The 22,829-nt window shown below is 42.9% G+C and overlaps 1 protein-coding gene across 2 annotated transcripts in view; it reads right to left on the bottom strand.

The window, feature by feature from the left end:
• Positions 1-22,829, bottom strand: part of RCAN2 (regulator of calcineurin 2) — a 258,086-nt gene that overhangs the window by 72,412 nt on the left and 162,845 nt on the right. Inside the window, exon 1 of one of the 2 annotated variants that reach the window (XM_036870034.1) lies at positions 19,641-19,948. The exons of the other annotated variant lie outside the window; for it this stretch is intronic. Coding sequence (XP_036725929.1) covers positions 19,641-19,727 — 87 coding nt within the window. The 5' untranslated portion in view covers positions 19,728-19,948. Of the gene's footprint in view, positions 1-19,640; positions 19,949-22,829 lie in introns of those variants that run through there. 2 annotated transcript variants of the gene reach the window in all.

The following is a 22,829-nucleotide window of genomic DNA, read 5'->3' as shown; positions in this document are numbered from 1 at the left end:
GAGAGATGAGGATGATGACGGCCAGGGTGACATTTACACAGCATTTTGAAAGCCAGTTTGGTCTATTCACAGAGCCTGCTGGCATCCCATTTTATTTCTGGACGCTCACGTTTATCATACTCTGATTGATATGACAGCCTTCTCACCAGTGTCTGAGCTCCATTTTGGAATTCTCAGGCTTCCACAGAGCGCCTTGCTCGTTGTAGGAATGCAGTAAGCGTTTCTGGAAGGCTTCTGTGGTCTTCTTTTCGGTAAGAAGACTATTGAAAATTGACATTTTCCTGGCCACCCTATTGAAGATTCCACCTCCTTCCCCCACACATAATCCCCTCTTGTCTTGGTCCGCTGTTTCTTTTCCTCTCCAGCACATATCACTCCTAACATACTCTGCAACTCATTTATTTATCATATTCCTTATCTTCTCTCGCCTCCCACTAGGATGTTCCATGGTGGGCATTTCTGACTGTTTTGTTCGCTGACATCTCCTTCAGTCTAGACCAGGACCTGGCATATAATGGACACTCAGTAAATACGAATTGAATAAAGAACTTCCAGCCCCCCAATGGCAAGTTCTGGTTCTTAACCACACTCAAAGCTAGTTTGTGCCTCTCCTTGTGGTTCCAAAGCTCCATTATGAAAAATAGTATTTTTAATTCACGAATTAACTATTTATTGAGCACCAACTCTATGCCAGGCACTGGGCTGGGTGCTGGGAGACAAACATGAATAAGAAGACCCCTGCCTTCAAAGAGCTTAGGGTTAGTGAGGAGACGTCTGTCTGCAAGTGCAGGCTACAGGGATACAAAGCAGGAAGGACAGTGACAGAGACAAACACAGGGTGACAAGGAAGCACAGAGGACGGGCGTGTGGGCCTCAGGGAACAGCCAAGGCTCTGGTGGAAATCCAAGCCCAGATGAACTGAGGCTTCAAGGCTGAGTGGACATTAGCTAGAGAGTGTGTGTTGAGGATAAGGGTGATGGAGGCAAGGGGGTCAAGGTGATTGTCGAGAACAACAAACCTCGAAGGTCAAAGGTCCATGTTCAAAAGGAGGTGGAATGCTTTCTTGCTGTATCATTCATTCAGCATATATTTACTGTGCTCTTATTCTGTGCCAAGCTGAGGATGCAGCAATAAGCAAAATACAATATTTTTGCCCTCATGGAGCTTACATTCTAGTGAGAGGAGACAGATACTAAACAAAAATAAATAAGTGAATTATATCATACATTATAAAATAAGTGACATGGACAAAAACAGAGCAAAAAAGGGGAATGAGGAAAGGTGGGGAAATGCATTGCAATGCTTAGGGTTTGAATATATCCACCTGCCTTTGGACCGTTCTGTAATATCCTCTTAGAAATCTTCCTGAAGATGGTGGTGGCCAGGCTATGGCTTTAGAGGCTTTTACTGAAACAAGCAGGAGGAAGGAAAGAAGCCTTCATGCATGACAGTAATGATTACAGTAATTACACTTTCTATTAAATCTTGTGAAAGCCCTAAGGTAATTATGCAACAAATAAACAAATGAAAGGATACTCAGAAACAGCCCTCAGACAAAGATGCTGAGAGGAGGCCCAGGGCAGTGATGAGAAGCACAGGCTCTGAGTCAGGCAGCCTGGGTTTGATCCCAGCGCTGCCACTTGAGCGGTTCCTTCACCTGCAAAGGCTCCCTCTCCCCAGCTGTGAAAGAGGGATGGTGAAAACAGTACTGACTTACGTGGGAGTGTGAAGATTCAGTGAGATGATACGGGGCATACGCTTAAGTCCAGGGGTAAACACTCAATAATGTTCAACATTATGAGTATGCCAAATACGGCTCCATTAATGACTCTGGAGATCATGAACTCTTATCTTAGACAAATGGCCCAATTTAAAGCACGGAATGTGAGAAGTTTGAATGAAGGGAGGGGTCAGGCAAATGTGGGGGGCTGGGGTGGGCTAAGGGTGCTCTTTTGGCTTAGTCCAGGGTGGAATGAGACCAAGGGTCTAAGTGCAGAATGGCTGGATAAGGAGGGGAGGGAAGGGAAGAGCAGCTGGTGATGGAAAGACGGTGTAAGTTGGGCAGAACTTCAGGGTGGGAGGGGGGACTTGTGACCATGTCCTATAAAGGATAAGCCGGAGAAACTGCAAATTTAATCTGAAGAGGAATATCCGGCAGTGGGGAGCGGGAGCTGATAACTGTCTTCAAGGAACAAGAGCATTTTTCTGGCAAAGAAACAGCAGACTTGCTCTGTTTGCTCACAGAGCACACGGCTACTAGGACAAATGGGTTGAAATTACAGGGTTTCAGTAAAAAAAAATGAATAATCATGAAAAGAGTCACAGTAAGGAGTAAGGGCTCCGTCCCTGGAGGGGTTCAAGCAGAGGCTGGGATACTGGAGGGGAGACGGCTACAGCAAGTAGGGGGCCCTTAGTTGTCCCTCGAGTCCTTTCCACCCTGAAACCCTGACTTTAAGCCTCAACTAAGAAGGCAAAAATAAGAAGCAGCTCAGGAGGAATCCAAGCTGGGAAATAGTTTGAATAAAGTCAAAGCTGATCAATAGGAAAGAGATGGGGGTAAGCCTGCTGATATGGAGAAGTTTGCAGAAATGAAGTCAGGAGGGGGTGGTAATATAGTCCATGAAGACCGTCCAAAATGCTGTGTTGCTTAATCCCCACCATAATCCTGGGAGGTCAACGTTACCCTCATGGCTCCCTTCATCACGAGCAAAGGGAGGACTCGAAAGCCCAAATCTTGCCCACGCACTGTGCTAGCTAGCAAGGGCATACCTGTAACTGGAGACCAGTTTTCTGACTTACAGTCCAGCATTCTTTCTAGTTCAGTCTACAGAATTTCCATGTAGGATTAAGAAAGAGGGATAAAAAATGGAGATGTGGGTTTTAAAGAATGATAACAACCTCCTTACTGATTTCCCTGTCCTCTCCCTTCCCTTGTTTTCTCCTTTCTCCTCTCTAGGCTGGATGCCTGAGGCACTGTGATCTTCCTAAATGATGGCTCTTAACACTCTGATGATCTCTATGGTTTATGGAATTAATTGCAATGCTTTGGTTGGTGCTCAAGGGCATCCACAGCAGGACTACTCTCACTCCTCACTTTACAGCATTGTCCTCCACTACTCCCTGCCTAGACTTGGAGTAGGCAAGTGTAGGGCAATAGAGAGTGGTGGGGATTGGAGAATGCTTGTTCTGTTGAAAAGGGCAACCTCTTGAGCCAGTTGTAGCTGGTGGGAAGGGTGACTCAGTGATGCCAGCTCTGCCAATCTTTTAAGAGAAGCAGGGATATAGATTTTAAATATAAAACCTCCCCAAATTTTAAAGGCTAGCAAAGAATTCAATTGAACAAAACAATGCTGTACAAGGCCAAATAAAATCCATCTGTGGATCTGGCTCACAGGTGGTCATTTTGCAATTTCTGATCTAAAAAAGTTACTTTTAGATGAAGCTAGTCCTGAGGTGCCCAGTGTGAAGGGAATCATTCTTCCTGGAAGCCCCATGTTACTAAGTTTGCACCTTTCTCCTGGCACTTATACTAGTCAGTCCTGCTAGACTGTAGGACTTTGAGTTTTCTACTCTTTGGAGATTACACGGTGCTCCATTCAGATTAGGTACTTGAAATAGCCTTGAACTTGGATTGAATAGAAAGACTTGAAAAGATTTGCTTCTGCTTATGTGGAAAGTCAATAAAAGGGGCTGATGAGTAAAGATTGTTCCAGATTCCAAGCCCCGGTAATGATGATAATTGCCTGGAATAACTGTGTAGGTGGATCAAGCAGAAGGTTCAAGGGAAAGTTGAGGCATTCAGGGTTGATTATATTGTGCTCATTCAGAATTCAAGAGCTTAAAGTACTTTTTGAGTTTATTTCTCATTCATGCACAAGAAAGAATCTGGAGCCGGAACGTCATCAGGAAGTCATTATAAAATTTTTGTGCTCGGAGCTTCTATTCTATAACACAAATGAGAAGGAGGATTGAATGGGGGCACATACTGTCCTGGTCCAACACACTTTGTTTTCCAATATTTGTAAAAAAGAATAAAGACTGATTCATGGTTCCTCCAAAGAAATCTCTTAGTTGACCTAACACATGATCTCTGCCTGCTTCTATCTCCTCAGTACTGGCAAATAAATAGCTGCTCTGAACAGTTTTTTAATTTTTGCCACAGTGTTGAACCAAAGGAAGCAATTGATATCATTAACATTAGTGACATGGGAGAATTTGACCCGAGTTATTATATTTTTTTTGCAGCCTTGAAAGACTTGATGGATTTTTAATTTTTTTTATAGTTTGAGTAATCGATGGATTTTTATTTTATTTTTTCACTACAATGGATGATGCCCTATGCAGGAATGTTACTCAGAAAATTGTGTGGATTTCAGAAAAATGACATATAATTCTGTGGATGGAGCTAATAACGTTATCTTCAGTATCGCAGAACCACTGTGTTTTTAACAGAGCTAAATCTCACTATTGGACTCGGTTGAATTTAAGGTATTTTCATCATCAATGTTTAGAGATGAAAGAGACAAGAAAAATACTAGCCGCTTATTGAGTGCCTTCATTCTTTACATTCTTACTCTACTCTGTAGAGCAGCATTTTTATACCCACTTTACAGATCAGAAAACCATGACTCGGAGATAAAGAAAACTTCCCACAGCTGCAAAACCAGTAACTGTTAGGGTTAGGGCTCCAGCCCAGACTGGTTTGACTCCAAAACCCATTCCCTCTGCATGGCGCCCACTGCTCATCTAGGCATTTTTCATTCCAATGGTCTATGAGAGAAGTTACATTTCTTGAGTGGCCTGAAGACCTGCACCTTGGGCTTCTGACTCTTGGTTCAGCCCTCCCTCAGTCTCCCCGAAGCCATGGCTGCATCATGGGCTCTATGATTGCATCTATGAAGGGCAGAGGAAGGCTAAGGACGTCTTGGTACCCACCGGGGTGGAAACTTGCTAGCTTACTCAGCATAATACCAGCCCTAGCCACTGACTGCAAAGGATCTGAATGATACTCTGGACCTGATTAGCAATGGCCTCGCCATCTGTCAATACAGACCTATCTGCAAACAGACAGAAGTACCCAAGAGGACAGCGGCCGTACATAAAGCAGGGAAGTGTGTGGGACGCTCAGTCAGCGTGGAGGAACGGCAAGTGCCAAGTCACGGAGACGGGATGGGAGAGGCAGCCCGCTGGGGCTCTAATCTCACCAGCTGACCTGGAGGGGAGCAGCCTACTTAGTACCTGCCACGCCTTTCAAACCCCAGATCAAAGGTTACCTGTCTCATGAAATGCGACAAACTTCTTCTAGACTGTGTGTTTTGAGGATTCATGAACTCCTTCTGGGCTGTCATTTAACATAGGTGAATTCTGCAACTTGAGTTCTCAAGTCATTTCTTTAAAGCGTCCATTTGTCACTAGCACTAGAAATTGTGGGTCCCTCCATAGCCACCTTTCTCCCCTTCTTTTTATAATAGAATACTGACTTTACCTGGGCACGGGGCCACCAGGAACAAGGTGCTATCCTCAGCCTCTCTTGTATCCAGATGTGCCCGTGCACCCAGGTGTGGTCCAGCTGAATCTGAGAGGAAGTGATAGGTGCAGCTTTTGGAGTCTGTCCTGACAGGTAGAGAAGGCTCCCCGTTCCTCCTCCTTCCTCCATCCTGTCGCCTAAAACAAGGCCAGCAACAAACGCAGGCTCCAGTAATGCATCCCCTCATCTAACTTTTATTCAGCATCTATGATATATAGACTACTGTACTGGGACAAGACCACTGGCATGATGGCAACAGTTAACTAACAAGAGATGGCATCAAACTTTTCTTTCCCTCTCTCTCTCCCTTTTTTTTTTTTGGCTGGGCCACGAGGCTAGTGAGATCTTAGTTCCCTGACGAGGGATGGAACCCGGGCCCTCGGCAGTGAAAGCGCCAAGTCCTAACCACTGGACCGCCAGGGAATTCCTAAACTTTTCTTGCTGTTTGATTTGTGTATGCTACACTGGGGGAATCTTAGCCCCTAGGAACATATTTTAGCAAAATATTGCAGGTTTTTTTTTTTTTTTTCCCTGTATGTGTATTTGCTCTCAGGAGGAACCCAGAATATTCTAGGTCCAGCATTCAACATCACTGAATTTCTATTTCCCAGTTATTAGAAATTTGAAGAAGCAATAGGGCAGACTTATTGGATAAAAGACATTTGCCTGTTACTCTAAGTCAGCCTCCCTTGCCCACAGACCAAGTGATTCCCCAGGGCGGGGACCAGGGTTTGGATTCCTGGATTTTCGACTCCTGGCTCTAGAAAACAATCAGTATACGCTTGCTGAATCGAATGCGTCCCTGAATATCCTGGGTGTAGCACTAACATATATGCCCTTCCCCTTCAAACTCGTCGAATGGCAACCTGATGACTTCCGCAAGCAGTTGCTTTCCTGTTCTGACCTCTTTCCTCTTTAAAAACACAAGACAGGGAATAACAAGAGATTATGAGCGTAATTCACGGATGCTCGGACTCTGCAGATTCCCATTCTGCCTGGCTGGCTGGTGGCAGCTCCTCCTCCACGCTAGCCTCTTTGCAGCGTCAGCCTTGGTGCAGGCACAGTCACACTACCACCGGGGAGGACCCTGTGTCACACCAGGTGGACAGTCGCTCCCCTGTTTAAGATGCTTCCCATGGCCCATCTGATTGGACTTGAGCGTAACATCCAAATTCCTTCACAAAGTGGGCCCAGCCTCTGTACAATCCAGCACCCACCCAGGGCTCTACTTCCTAGGAGTCACCACTCTCCTGGCATTTCTGCTGTGGAGCAGGTTGCCCTCTCTCTCCCAGGGAGCCCCTCTCTGATTTCCATCTTTCGTTCACCTGTCGAACACCTACTTAACCTTTAAAGCAGTAACTCAAGAGTTACTTCCTTGGGGAAACCTTTCTTCTTCATTCCAGACTTCCCGCCCAGAGGTTTCCACAGTGTACTGGGCTTATTCAAACCATGGCCTTCTCTTTTTTATTTACTTATTTATTTATTTATTTATTTATTTATTTAACATCTTTATTGGAGTATAATTGCTTTACAATGGTGTGTCAGTTTCTGCTTTATAACAAAGTGAATCAGTTATACATATACATATGTTCCCATATCTCTTCCCTCTTGCGTCTCCCTCCCTCCCACCCTCCCTATCCCACCCCTGTAGGTGGTCACAAAGCACCGAGCTGATCTCCCTGTGCTATGCGGCTGCTTCCCACTAGCTATCTATTTTACGTTTGGTAGTGTATATATGTCTGTGACCATGGCCTTTTCTAAGCTCTATGTATCTATTTATTACCTTCACTCCTCCATCAGCTATGAACTCCTTGAGGGCAGGAGGCATGCTTCCATCCCAAGTACTGAAGCAGCACCTACTACTTACCAAGTGCTCTGCCATGTTTGTTAAATGTAGAATGAATGGATGAGATGCCCCACTCATGCTAAATGCAGGCATCAGCAATACTTTATTGATCATTTACATCTCAACAGCCCTTAACCTAAATCTGTATATTTTTTTAACATATGAGGAGAGTCATAAATAAGACATAGCATGAATTCAGGTCTTTCTGCCTCCAAAGAACAAGCCACTATACCATTGTCCCAAGTTGTACCAAGTTGTTTCTTGGTTTCGCCTCCAAGAATTATGGAATAAGAATGTGAAGTAACTATATGTGGAATCTAAAATAGGACACAAATGAACATATCTACGAAACAGAAACAGACTCACAGACATACAGAGTAGACCTTTGTTTGCCAAGGAGGAGGGGGTTTGGAGGAGGTTACGATTGGGAGTTTGGGATTAGTAGATGCAAACTATTATATATATTATATATAGAATGGATAACAAGGTCCTACTGTATAGCAACTATATTCAATGTCCTCTGATAAGCCATAATGGAAAAGAATATGAAAAAGAATGTATATATATGTATAACTGAATCACTTTGCTGTACAGCAGAAATTAACACATTATAAATCAACTACACTGCAATAAAATAAATTTTTAAAAAAAGAATGTGAAGTAACAAGGAGCAAACTTGAATCTCTCTATTGATTGGGTTTGGAGAACACTTCCAACCTGAATTTCTCATTGTGAGAATAATACTTCCCACCTATAACAGAGGGGTGGCATGAGGACGCACTCATTGAAAGAGGGTTCAAGTCTTCTGAGGCCTACATAAACATCAATTGTGGTTAATCATATGTTAAGTGTTATTTAAATATAGAATATTATTTTGCTGAGCACTACGATGTATGGAACAATTCCCTACAGAGAAAGAATATAAAATAGATCATCTACTATCCCTCTCATTAATAATTCAGGTCTACTGCTTATTCATCCAGGCAATGGATAGTAGGGCTTTAGCTTAGTTTTTATTTTGTTTTGTTTTAAGTATCACAGAATGATTTGCTAGTTATGATACAAGTTAATAAGCAGTCATAGGTAGGTGTGCATGGCAGAATACAGAGTTTCTAGGGCAAAAGGCCTATTAAGCAAAAGAGAAATTGAGCTTAGCCTGGATAATTAATCTAATTTCCACCTATCACCACAGTTTTAAAGCAGATATGGGAAGTGAAGGTCAATATTGAAAGTATTGCCATTATGGTTTAACATAACTGTGGTGAAACTAGTCAACAACTCCATTTAAAATTCCTGCTCAGAGAGAGGTGTTTAAATATGTTTTGAAGAAATGGGTTCTGAGTTCAACCTCTCTTTTCCTTAATGGGCATCCTGCCTTAAAGCCTCTGTATTCTGCCATATACCCTGTTCTCTGAATGCTTATTAAAACTGGCCTTGGGTCTGGAAGTCAAGACCAACTGTCTGGGTCTGTGGTTCCTCACTCCCCTGCTGAACCAGTTGCTTCCCTCTCTGGTTCTGTGACCTCAGAGTGTCGCTGAGGTAGGGCACTGCTTCCTCTGTGCAAAGATGAGTTGAAAACCACAGGCAAGTGTCTGATATAATAGGGGTAGTGCCCCTATTATAGGTGAAGTGCCTTGAGAAGAAAACTCAAAACTCTATATGAGAAGTTTACTAATACTGATGATAATGGTGATGATGATGATGATGATAAAGGCTAACATTAACGGTGCGTGTTCTGTCTGCCAAGTGATCAGGTAAGCACTATTATTTTCTTCCTTTTGTAATTGAGGAAACTGAGGCACAGAGAGGTAAGGCTCCTTGCTCAAGGTCACACAGTAAGTGGCCAAGTGGCCAAATAGAGAATTCTAACCAGGATGTCTGACTTGGAAGCTGGACTTGCTTCCTTCTCACGTGCCCTAAGTCAGCGAAGGAGGCCTCTTTGGAGGTTGAAACAGCATTGTCTTTTTTGGGAAAAATGGAACTGAGTGGAATAAAGGCCAACACTGCATAATGACAGAGCACAGACTTTTGCGTCCAACAGGACTGTTACCCGCTGTATCTCTGGAACCTAGTGTGAGGCCTTGAGTACGGAAGGCACTCAATATATATTTGATGAATGAATGAATGAACGAATGAATAAAAGCACTTTGCCCAGTGCCTGACAAATAGTAAGTGCTCAATACACTGTTGCTATTATTAAGTTTGCTCATTGCTTACATATCCTGTTCCAGGAAAGGTGGCCTGAGAGGTTTTCTTAGTCAATACCTAAAGGCACAGTGAAGTCACAGAAGATGAAATCAATTCTCTTAGATGTACTATTGACGCAGGCTATAATAATACACCAAGAGATCTTGCGCAGTGTTGTGAACAAATCTCAGTCCAAGCTTCCCCTGAGGAACTGTGCGGTCTTGTTTAACCTTGGAGATCTCCAGCGAGAAAGCTGAGTTTTGTATAATTTGGAAAGCCCTGTCCGAAAGTAAAATATTATTATTGCAATTAAAACTTTCAACACTGCTGTTCTACAATTCTTCAGAGATCACCCTTCACCCCGTCCTGGAAAATGTTCTCCGACATGCAGAAAGAGGTGGCGGAGCTGCCGTACCAGTTATTTTCCGTCTATTGGTGAGTTCCTGGGTTTTCCAGCACTTTTTTTTCTCCCCAATGAGATGGCATTATTAGATTTTGAAACAAATTTTCAGATGAAATCCAAAACAGATGTTTGCCTAGAGCTGTCATCATGTTAGATTTATTGAGAAAAGTAAAATGATCTCCACTACTGATTTATGTAAAAGTAGTACTCCCTAACCTGATAAGTAATAGAAGACAAAAACAGTGTTTTGAACACTAGAGGAAATACTACATATGAGTTCAATGTCTTATCCTCTGGAATATATATCTTTTCTTTCCCCCCAATAATCGATTAATGGCTTGGTACTCCTTAGGGATATTTCAGTAGGGGAAAGAGTGAAGCAAACCACAGTTCAAGTCCCAGTGCTGCCAATTAATAGCTGTGTGATCTTGTGCAAAAATTTAACTTCTCTGATCAGGAACCTGTTTAAAACAGGGTAGAGGGCTTCCCTGGTGGCACAGTGGTTGAGAGTCTGCCTGCCAATGCAGGGGACACGGGTTCGAGCCCTGGTCTGGGAAGATCCCACATACCGCGGAGCAACTGGGCCCGTGAGCCACAACTACTGAGCCTGCGTGTCTGGAGCCGTGCTCCGCAACAAGAGAGGCCGCGACAGTGAGAGGCCCGCGCACTGCGATGAAGAGTGGCCCCCGCTCACCACAACTAGAGAAAGCCCTAGCACAGAAACGAAGACCCAACACAGCCAAAAATAAATAAATAAATAAATAAATTTATTAAAAAAAAAAAAAACAGGGTAGAAAAATAGATGCCCCGGGCTATTATGGGGATGACAAGGAGTACCCTGGTGTGTGCCATGTACTCAGAAGTATTTAGTGAAGAAGAAGAGTTGTTAGAATTTTTTAAATTGTCCATCTTGATAACATAAAATATCGATCCATGAAAATGACTATCTCTGGGGGGTTACATTTGCCATCACGTGAGATGGTTTAATGCTCAACTTAGTAAATCCCCCTCCCCCCAATCAAATCTTTGGGGCACAGCATAAACACTGCTTGCATATTCCTTTAGACCCATCAGAGATGCAGGAAATAAATCTTACAACTAAGTAGCAAACAATCTGATTGTTGGGACAAGTAGAATATTAGTGAAGGTGTTATTTGGGTGAAGGTGGGGCGGGGAACGAAAGCTGGTCTGAAGTCCAATATAACAAAGAAGGATAAATTTGTTAAAGTTATCTTTCTGGAAGCCGAAGGGTCAAGATGGTTTTGAAAACCTTTTAAAAAAAATTCATAGTTCAGAGCTGGTATATTAGATTCTGGAGAGTAATTGTGCTACTGGACTGTAAAGATGTAAACATTTCCTTGGCATATAACAATAAAAAGAAAAGGCCATGAATTTCTTCGTGTCCCCCTGCCACCTCCACCCCACCCTGGAGAAACTGTTTAGCAATTGTTTAGACTTCTGTTCAACTTTTTGCCAGGAGCCTTCTCTGGGCTCTTCATCTCTTGACATGGTTAAGAGCCCACAGTTTCCAATAGCTGGTTAGATAGGGCCGGAGCAGAACAGAAAGAAACCTTCCAGGGTTACGGAAGAAAAAATATATTTATATATAGTATATACATACATTTTCTTGTGTGTGTGTGTGCCTGTGTTTATTTTTCCCCCGGATACATTTACCCCAAAGAGGAATACAAAGGCACATTGAGTGAGTATTTTCTAGGGAAGGTCTAAGTTGGTGGATATTTTATTCTCAAACAGTTTTAAGATAAGTGATCCATTCTAGATAGAGTGAAGAGTTCACAACTTCTTTTTACCTGCTTGAAGACCTCATTAAATAATCTCTCAATGTTCTTTTGACTAATCTTTTGGAATCAGCTTAGATTTAGAGCTTGGAAGAGATACATTCCCTTTATGTAAAGATACTGTCCCTTTACTTTAAGAAATTCTAGGCCAGGAATGGGCTGGAGGGTTGATGACCTCCCTGGAAAGCTGGGTTCTTCACCACAAAGCTGTGATGCTATTTAAGCTTACAACCTAAATATACCCAGTGATAATAAATGTTTCAGGTATCATTTTCCTTTCTATTTGTCAATTTTAAGCTTCATCAGAAAGTACTAAAACAGGCTCTTATAAATTATTGATAGTTGTACTCAGAATCACTAAGGATGCAAATGGGACTCTCTGAGTTTTACATTAAAATCGGTTTCTTCAGGAGAATGATGTTAATGAAGATACTGTTTTGTTGTTACTGTTTTGCATAAATCTGACATTCAGGTTAGAGGTAGCAACTGTCAATGTTTGAATTACTTTCCAACAGTTAAAAGACTCTAAACAGAGAAGCAACTTTTCAGTTGGCTTTCCTGCTTTACAATGTCATTAGCTGAATACTGTACCTTGTCTTTCCCTAATGTGACAGGTGGCTGAGAAATCTGCCTGTTAACCTTCTCAGGGAGCATCTGTCACTTGCAGAAAATCCCTTCTTCCCAGTCTGTGAAAGGTGTTTGCTACTTTCTTCAGAGGCAAGATAATATTCAACAGGGCACTTTTAAGAATGTTAAGTTTCTTAAAGTATTTTTTAGGGTTAATGTCTAACATTCAGTTTTGTATTAATTCATTTGTTTCCAAAATGGCTTCAATTCTAGTCCATTTCATTAGCAGAGGAAGAACACGTTTTTGTTGTGCTGGAGGATTAGAATCTGTTATGGTCAGGCCACCCCATCCCCCTCCCCCATCCTCCCCACACATTCCCTTTTGGTTTTCAGAAACTAAAAGTGGTCTGGAGACATGTAACAAATATTACTTAAAATTCCAGTCTTTGAACAGAGAATAAGAGTTTCTGTTAACTTAACATTTTGGTTCCTAAAAGTCGCCATGAATATCTCCAGAGGGTTTCAGTGTTTGAGAATGAAATCATACACAACTCAAATTCTTATAAGTTACTGAGTGAACACAATGGTTTCTGAAGATTCTGAAAGACCTTTAGAGTTCTACAGAACCAAAAAGTCATGATTGCAGCCAGATCCTCTGCCCAGCACTGCATTTTCAAAAAGCATAAGAAATAGGCACGAAGCTTGACAAGCTCTCCTAACAAATACCCACAAGTTTCTCTTCCAGATCAATCCCGATACCCAATACCCACATCTTCATTTGTGTCATCTGTCTCTCCCCAAAGCAAAGGGCAAAGCGTATCACACCAACTCTGCCCCATCCTTCTCCTCCTACGAATCCCGCCAAACAAAACAAATCGTGAAATTTCCAGTGGTTCAAATGCCAAAGAGATTTCTTTGTACTAAATGGCCAAGGTGTGCTGGGTTTGTTTTTTTTTTTCAGAACTCACGCAACAGCATGACACAGACTATGAGTCAGTCACATCACACTTTTGTGTGAAAAAGGAAAACAAAATACACAAAGCATTGGCATTTTTCTCAGCATAATCACCATGCGTCCAGAAAGGTTAAGAGATTTGCCCAAGATTGCATGGATTGGGAGGATATTGGGAAATTCTCAAAAGCAGAGGAGAGGAAGTAGGACTTATGAGTCACCTTGCAAAGGCCCTAGACTTTTAGAAGGGAAAGAAAAGTCCTACAGCGCTCCTAAGATTTCAAGCGTATGAAAAATTATCATGCTGAGAACAAATTTCTGCTTATATTTCCCCTTCCTCCAAGAGAACCACCAGGCTTAAAACATAACATGAGGGAATTAGCTTAAGCACAATTTCTAAAAAGGAGCAGCGTTAAAAAAATAAAAATTATGGCATAAGATCTTGGCAGCCTCAGTAGGTCCCTGAATGAACAAATGATGGAAATGGGTTAAATCAGGGGTCCCCAACCCCCGGGCCATGGACCAGTACTGGTCCGTGGCTTGTTACGAACCAGGCTGTACAGCAGGAGGTGAGCGGCGGGAGAGCGAGCGAAGCTTCATCTGTATTTACAGCCGCTCCCCATCACTTGTGTTACCGCCTGAGCTCCGCCTCCTCTCAGATCAGCAGTGGCATTAGATTCTCATAGGGCCGCAAACCCTACTGTGAAATGCGCATGTGAGGGATCTAGGTTGCGTGCTCCTTATGAGAATCTAATGCCTGATGATCTGAGGTGGAGCTGAGGCCATGATGCTAGTGCTGGGGAGCGGCTGCAAATACAGATTGTAATTAGCAGAGAGGTCTGACTGCACAGAGACCACAATAAATCAATTGCTTGCAGACTCATCAGAACCCTATCAGTGAGTGTCAAGTGAAAACAAGCTCAGGGCTCCCACTGACTCTGCATTATGGTGAGCTGTATAATTATTTCATTATATATGACAATGTAATAATAATAAAAATAAAGTGCACAATAAATGTAATGCACTTGAATCATCCGAAACCATCCCCTCACCCCCGTCCGTGGAAAAATTGTCATCCACGAAACCCGCCCCTGGTGCCAAGAAGGTTGGGGACCACTGGGTTAAATGGCGGGGCTGAGAAAGAACACATCAGATAAGATGGCCTCTCTTTGCCTCTACTGTTCCCTCTACTGGAATGCTTTTCCCTCAGATCCATACATGGTCCTTTCACTCACTTCAGATCCCTGAATGACACTGGAACAGTGACATTTCAAAAACTGTCACCTCGCCAGAGATGCTTCTACTGGCCATCCATTCAAAAGTGGCCAAAGGAATTTCTGGAGAGAGACAAATACAGAGGAACGCCATTTGCCTGATTTCCTCCTCTTCTGGGGACTATTGATCTGGCAGTCTTGGCAATATTTAGGAAATAGGAGCCTAAAGGGCCCCCAATGCAACCTTTCCTCCAGCAATTCACCCCCTCACTCTGCTTCATCTTTCATTCAAAACCCTTATTACGGCCTGAAATTACAGTATACGTTTATTTGTTTACTAGTTCATTGTCCGCCTCCTGTGTTAGAACATGCACTGCATGACGTCAGGGATGTCTGTCTTGTCTGTCTCCCGGTGCTTAGAGCATCATCTGGTTAGGAGTTAAGAGCACTGCACAAATGTTCTTGTTTTTGTTTTTTTACTGAAGTATAGCTGATTTACAGTGTTGTGTCAATCTCTGCTGTACAGCAAAGTGACTCAGTTATACATATATATATATATATATATATATACATATATATATATATATATATATACATTCTTTTTTTGTATTCTTTTCCATTATGGTTTATCTCAGGAGATTGGATACAGTTCCCTGTGCTACACAGTAGGACCTTGTTGTCTATCCACTCTAAATGTAATAGTTTGCATCTAAATCTCCAGTTCCCAGGGTCTTTGACATTTCTGATCTTATAAGACTTGCCATGTTTCCTGCCTGTCCTGAGGAGTAGAAAGAAGCTTTATGAGCTTCCTGTCTCCTGTGTGGATGACCATGGAGACAGGACTGGATCCCTGGGATGTGAATCAGGAGCTCTCCAGCCCAGAGAGGAGGCATCCACCCCTTTTCTGTGTGGGGAGCTCCCACTGCAGAGAAGGCGCAGCCCCAGGCTCGGATGTGCCCGGGAGAAGGGGGGACATTCTGCTATAGGCTGCAGCCAGCAGTGGACGAGGGTGTTTACCACCAGCTCGGAATCGGGTAGAGGGAGGGATGGCAGGGGTGGTGAACTGGGCCAAGAGTGTTGGGTGAGCCTCAACATTTCTGATAGCTTAGAGACATTGCTTCTGAAACTGCATCCATCAAGGCTTCATTCGGGGGAATGGATCAAAGTGTTTAAAAAGAGGTTATTCTAGATAATTCTGGACTGACTTCACCCGTACCTACCTGTGTCTAGAAGAGACAAGATGCTGACTTTATATAATCGTCTATGCCCAGCTCCACTCAGACCAGCCAAGTTAGAAGTTCTGGGCGTGGGGCCTGAGCATCGTCAATATTTTAAGAGCTCTCCAGGGGACACCAATGTGTTATCAGGTTTAAGAACAACTGGACTAAAGTAAAATACAAATTTTATTACCCATCTTTGGATCCCTCTCATTTCCTCAAGCGTCTGGCTCTTGTTGAGGGGCGGGGGAGACTATTTTCAGAATATGAGAAGAACACTGGAGAAGATCAACTCTGCCCGTGTTCACATACACACACGCACGTGCGTGCGTGCACACAAACTCTACAGTTCACCATGTCATTTTCCTTCTATTAAGGGCTTCAAATTTCTTTATCTTTCTAAGCATCCTTTGCCATCAAACAGACAGCTAAGTTCACAACACTACCAATGGAGTTTCCGGAGAAAGACAAATATGGGGATGCATTTGCCTGATTTCCTCTTCTATTTGGTATTACTGCTCTAGCAGCTTTGGCAAAATTTAGGAACTTGGAGCCTGAAGGGCCCCCAAAGCAACCAGCTGAGATCCTCCATGGAGGATAAGGTTTTCTAAATTGCTATAAGTCACTAGATTTGCATTTTCTCCACCCCCTTCAAATTAACCACTGTATTTGCTAAGAAAGTCTGCTGGTTGCATAACCCTGGTGTGGTTGCTTCCCAGTGGGGCTCCGGGTAGAAAGGGAGAGTCTGTAAAAAGCAAAAAAGAGCCTGAGATCAAGCAAGCTGGATGCAGGCAGGTGAAACAGACCCCCAACCGGTGCCTTCCTTTTCTCTGACAGGAAATATTGGACTCGGAAGAAAGGAACTCCTGGCTCCACTATGGATCTGAAATAAGTGATTAATGACGTTTACCTTTGGAGAAACTTTGGTGCCAGAATTTGACATCTGAACGTCTCTTCATGACACTAAGCCATGCTCACTTTTGAACAAGGAACATATAGGTTTTCTCAACAGACCTCTTTGGCCTGCCTTAATTTTGCTTGATAATAACGTCACTGATTTACGCTAAATGATTAAATGTCTGAAAGGAAGGGCGGTGTTTTCTAAGTTGCTGGGCTGTGTGTGTGCAGGGGGGGCGGCGGGGGATGGTAGTGGAAACACTTTCTATGTCCTGGACTGCCATTGTAAAGTCAGCTGGAGATAGGACATTCCAGTAAACTGGGGAAAGTAACCTATCACCTTTAGAGAACGTCTAAAAAGACGACCATGACAATAATGGTGACAGCTAACATTTATTGAACACGAAATATGTCAGGCACTGCATTAATTGCTTTACATGTATAATTTTCTTTAATCCTCCTACCAAGCCAACAAGGTAGGAACTACTATTATCCCCATGTTACAGATGAGAAAACTAAGGCACAGAATGATTAAGTAACTTGTTTCAAAGAAACAAATCAACTGTGATTCGAAGCTATTTAGCAGGAAGGACATGTAATGCATCTTTCTGGTGGGAGTCTTCCCAGAAAATCCCACACATTTCTGATGAACAGGGTGAGAGGCTTTATAATCTGGCCCTGACTCCCCTCTGCGCCCCCCTCCAGTCTCTCACAGAGATCCTACTGCAGTCAAATGCACTGACTCACCTGACTGCAAAATGGAATGCCTGCCTGTCCCCGTGCCCTCCCTCTTCCTGTATCAAAATCTACCCATCTTCAAGTTCAAGTACCACCTGCTCCATGACACCATCCCAACCACTCAAGTACAACCAGCTCTAAGATGTTTGTGTCCCCTGAATTCCACAAAATAGTCTGTCTTTAAGAAATATTGGGCATGTTTGCAACAACATGGATGGGCCTAAAGATTACCATACTAAGTGAAGTAAGTCAGACAGAGAAAGACAAATATCATATGATATCACTTATATGTAGAATCTTAAAAAATGATACAAATGAACTTATTTACAAAGCAGAAATAGACTCAACAGACATAGAAAACAAACTTATGGTTACCAAAGGGGAAAGGGGGAGGGAGGGATAAAGTAGGGATTTGGGATGAACAGATATGCACTCCTATATATAAAATATAAATAGCAAGGAACTATTGTATAGCACAGGGTATTATATACAGTATCTTGTAATAAACTATAATGAAAAAATGAATATATATATATATATATACACACACACACATATAACTGAATCACTTTGCCATACACCTGAAACATTGTAAATCAACTATACTTCAATAGAAAATAAGTAAAAAAAGAGCAATGATTAAAAAAAGAGAAATATTGGGTAAGTGGTTCTTTGTATGTCTATATGACAAATACCTACGTCATCTAAGCATATTTTAAACTCCTTCCTGTAAGAGCACAATGCCTGGCAGACTACAGATCCCTAATCAATATTTTCTCACCGTCATTTCTTGGACCAAAAAACTCTAGATTATTTATTTTATGATGTTCACAGGTCCAGCATGTAATTAAAAGGGAACGGTTCAGAAGAGAAGGGAATCGTAAAGTGTTACTTTATGTACGCATAATTCTGTTCCAGCAGGTGCTGGGAGATGGCTCTCTACTCAGTTACCCACATCGGAATTTAAATTGGTTTTGAACTGGAGGGGCTTTGAGAGCTGCTCCCTTCTGGAGTGTACACAGCGTGTACGGCCAGCGGGGCTGTGAGTCGCTACACGCATGTTTCCATTCGTGGACACGACCACAAGCAGCACCAAACCATTACCTTCTAATTTTCGGAACCTCAGTATGACAGGTGGTCGGCACTTCACAGCACTGGCCTAAGAATTGGTAAACGCAGGCCACACATTTAAAATATGCAGAAACAACAAAACAGATTCTTGAATTCCTTTCAAAAGGGGGTTCAAAACTGCAATCTTGAATGACAGAGCCATGTGTTATGCTAGTGGACACATAAATTCCCACCTGGGAAGCACCAGGGTGTCATCTGCACACCCCAAAATAAAGAACTCTGGGTCTTCCTTTAAGTAAAGACTAAGGCGAAGGTGACAAATGATTATGCAGTGCAATTCCCCTTTCCTTCCTCCCATCACACAATGAGCAACTATCCTTTTTGTCGTGTGTGTGAACTGTTAAATAAATAAGAAGCTTCTGCTAGTTCTTATGTTCAATATGAGAGAAGAAATCAAAATGCCCATTTCACAAGCATGGCATCTTTTTCAGAACATAAGACCAAAGGGGAAAAGCAAAGAGAATGTATGTCATCAGGAGACAATTACCCATGACAATCAAACAATTGCTGCAGACAGTCAGCCAGGACCAGCGCCCTAGAATACTACGCAAAATTTATTTATGCCTGAACTTTCTTTATGGACAACTGTTCAGGGAAAATGACTTGCTTCTTTTGCCTGACAAAGGACATTTAGACAGCTGCTCTCCAACTCTGACTTCCAGAGAGCTGGGGATTGAAACTGCCATCTGTAGAATAGCTTTTGTTCAATGTGCAGACCACATCACGGCCTATGTAAGTGACGTCCCATCAAGGGGTTAACGTCCCACGATCAGGGTGTCCTGGGTACGATGTTTATTATATGTGCTTTCTTCATTGAATCATTGATTTAAAACCCCTCTCAGTATTAAGGACCGGCAAATTCTTATTGACACAGAGACTATGAAAACATGTCTACTGTGCAAAGGATGACTGGGGATCACCTAACAGAAAAGGCAAGAACAAACAGACAGTGGTTTTTCAAAGCTTATCACGTTTAAAATGAATGTGCGCCAGTCCCTCGTCTAACTTATTCTAATTAATAGAGTCAGGCACTCACCACATGCATGTCTAGCGCAGATCGTGAGCTGAAAACTATGAACCAAAGTCTTGTTCCCTTAAGCTAACAAGGCTCCAAGCAGCTTCAGCAACAGCAACAATGAAACAGAAGATGGCAGGTGCGTACCTTAACCTCCTGATTGGTAAAGACCTCCACGTCCACCATGCAGGCAACCAGAGTGGAAATATCACAGTCCATTCTAGGGGCTGGCATTCCCCCTCCGGAATTGACAATAAAGAGCTAGGCAGCCTCCGAGTCGTGCGGGCTGGGGAGAACGCCTTCCAGGGTGGATGTTTCCGGGCCGGCCGGGCGCTGCCCTTGCCATGGGGATGGCCGAGCTGGGCACCTGAGCCCACTCCGCTGCACGCACACCGCCCGCCGCGGCTCAGGCAAGCAGGGCAGAGTAAGAGCGGCTGGCTGTCTGATGGCAAATGACATCCACCGCAAAGACTGACACAAGCTGGAGCTATTTTTTTTTTTCCCCCAGCCTTTTATCTCTAGGCAGTGCAGTGGAGCAAATTGAACATGATTATGTGCTAAATCTGAACTCAGACTAAATCAATTCAGGCGGCGTTCGCTAGGAACTGAGTCATAGCTGTTGTTCCAGCCGAGTGCTTATGTTTGCAAAAAGCAAGGGTGGGGAGGGGGGGAGAATCCGACACCAGAGGCTCTCTTTGGGGTGGGGGTGGGAATTATTCTGCTGATGAGCCTCCTGAGGTTAAGGTGTGACAATTTTCTGCCTCAGAAATGAGCAGAGAAGTTGAGGCATTTTGCAAATTGCGTGGCTTCTGTTAATTGCCCTGTGCCCGCTCAGAGCGGCCACACATGTTCTGGGCATCCTAATGCATCCCGGGCGGGCACAGGCTGCATAGAAATCCATTCTTGCAGTGACTAAAGAGCTGGTCGCCAGTCATGTAGGCAGCCTGCTAAGAGGAGATAATTAGAGGTTCGTGAATTTCTATTTGAAGCACATATGTGCAGACAAGAAACTCTAAAAGCTCGGGATTTCAGGCTGTCTCCAAGGTCATTCAAACCAAAAGCGGGCAGTGGAAAGGAGTTACAGCAAACATCTCACGCGGGGACAGATGGCAGAATCTAGTGGGCAAACGCACTGATGTGGGTCATTATCAGAGCCTCGGGGCTTGATTTCGCCTGAGACTTTGAACATGTCTGATGGCCTTTTCAGTCTCTTTTCCTAAATGTGAACCCCAGGAAGGGCAGGGCCGTGGATAATTCATCTTTATATCTTGAGACTTTAGCCGAGTGTCTGGCATGAGAAGGCAATAATTGTTTAATGAATGAACAAACCAAACAGGGGCAGCCTTCTTTTACAGTAGAAGTGAGCAAAGGAAAAAAATCCAAATCGTTTTCATTTTATCATTGGTTATAAAAATACCAGTAGAACTTACATTCTGGCAGGATCTATGCCCAGTAGGAATGCAGGTGCATCTTCAGTGGCTATCAGAGGTCATGATTTGTAACAGATTGGCACCTTTCTAACCCATGACTGGACACGGTGGTCCAATTTTGCGTGCAGATGAGAAAGGTGACATTTTAGACTGAAGGTAGAAGTTTTGTGGTTGATCCTCATTTGGGGCTACATGTGAGTCTAACGTTCCCCTTCAACAAGGCATTTCCAGGTTAAATGAAATCAGTCCACAAATAGAAATATTTAGACTGATGAAACTGTGTGCGTGTGTGTGTGTGTGTGTGTGTGTGTACAGCACTTACTGTGTTGTCCAGGGCACTGTGGGGAATATGAAATCATGTCTGCAGATAATTCAACTAACACTTACTGCGTGATGACTATGTACAAAGCTCTATACCAGCTGCTCTAAAGGATAAAATGATGAATAAGTAAAATTCACTATCTTCAAGGAGCTTAAAATCCAGGGGAGGAGATAAGACATGGAGACAAACACCTATAAAACAAGGCAATGGTGATGGTGGCAAAGGAGGGACAGATGGCACTTGGTGGGAGCACTGTTGAAAGAGCATGCTGAAGGGAGCTGGGGCAGATGAGCCTCAAGGAGTAGGACATGACTTCTGCCATGACCTTGAAACATGGGTAAGACTTTGTCAGACAGAGAAGGGGTAAAGAGAGCCCCCAAGGCAGGGGCTGCAGACTAGAAACATCCAGAGCAAAGAAAGAATAGGGTTTTTTTTGGGGGGGTGAGGCACATTTAAGGTTAAATTTGTCCAGAGCCAGGGATAAACAAGGCAGAAAGAGCCAGGTGACACAAAGCCTCGAGGGGCCCTTTGTGTCTATCTGGTCAACCATGGAATGACCGGCAAAGGTTTTTGAGAAAGTGAACGGGTCTATCTATACATAAATATAGCTGAAATGTAAAGTATACAAGAAGATGAATACAAATTTAAATATCACTAACATCAGTTCAAGAGGCAAAACAAAAACAAGGCTATTTTTTCATATGCCGTGGTATATCCCCAAATTTATTTTTTTAAGGGTCACAGCAGCAGTGTGCTGGTAAATATTTAACAATCAGCTCTGAAAAGAAAAGCCTGATGTGTAGCATTTGCTGATTCCTTTGGTGTAAATATCCTCATCATGGCTGACTTTAAGCAACCAATATAAAGTCCCCGAATGCAAAGTTGGGAGTGACTGACCTGCTCACCCCAGCCATGTGAGCTGCCTTGGGGATAGAACGGTCTCACCGTCGTGAAAAGGCTACACTGTATTAATGACAGTTCCTACGGTTCAAAGAGTTTAAGGTTAACCATTGCTCTGTTCACTTAAAGCGCTCTGTGAATTACTGCACACTTTCTGTTTAGGAAAGAGCTATAGAGGGTATACATGCGTTATTTCAAGAGAAAGAGCTTTGCTCTGACACATCTTGGCAGGAGGATATTAGTCTATCCAGGAAGTAGAGCCTCACTCCAAACTGTAAAATAGGTAGTTTTTTCCTGATGCATCTTCAGTTTCTCCTTGTTGATTTGTTTCTTCCCTGGAGATCCCTTCTCGTACTCTTGAGTCCACTAACTTTATGCTTTCCTTTTTTTAAAATATCTTTTCCAGGACACAGCTCTCAATTCATTTCTATTAGCATGAAATGCCTGATAACTTATAGTAATACCTGGCATAGAGGAATCTGTATGATGGGTAATACTATAGGGGATCAAATCTTAAATTGAGCAAATATTGTACTTAGGGTGAAATCATAGGCATCGAGAGCATGTAGTGATTTTGAAATAAAATTATAGGATTTTTAATAGGTTGGTTCAACAAATTGGCTATATTATACTATTCAGTTGCTTATACAAAACACTTTCCTATAGATTAGAGTCCCTAGGGGC

This window comes from Balaenoptera musculus, chromosome 11, assembly GCF_009873245.2.
Source record: "Balaenoptera musculus isolate JJ_BM4_2016_0621 chromosome 11, mBalMus1.pri.v3, whole genome shotgun sequence".
Lineage (NCBI taxonomy): Eukaryota > Metazoa > Chordata > Mammalia > Artiodactyla > Balaenopteridae > Balaenoptera > Balaenoptera musculus.
This window is presented reverse-complemented; position numbering and strand designations above follow the sequence as displayed.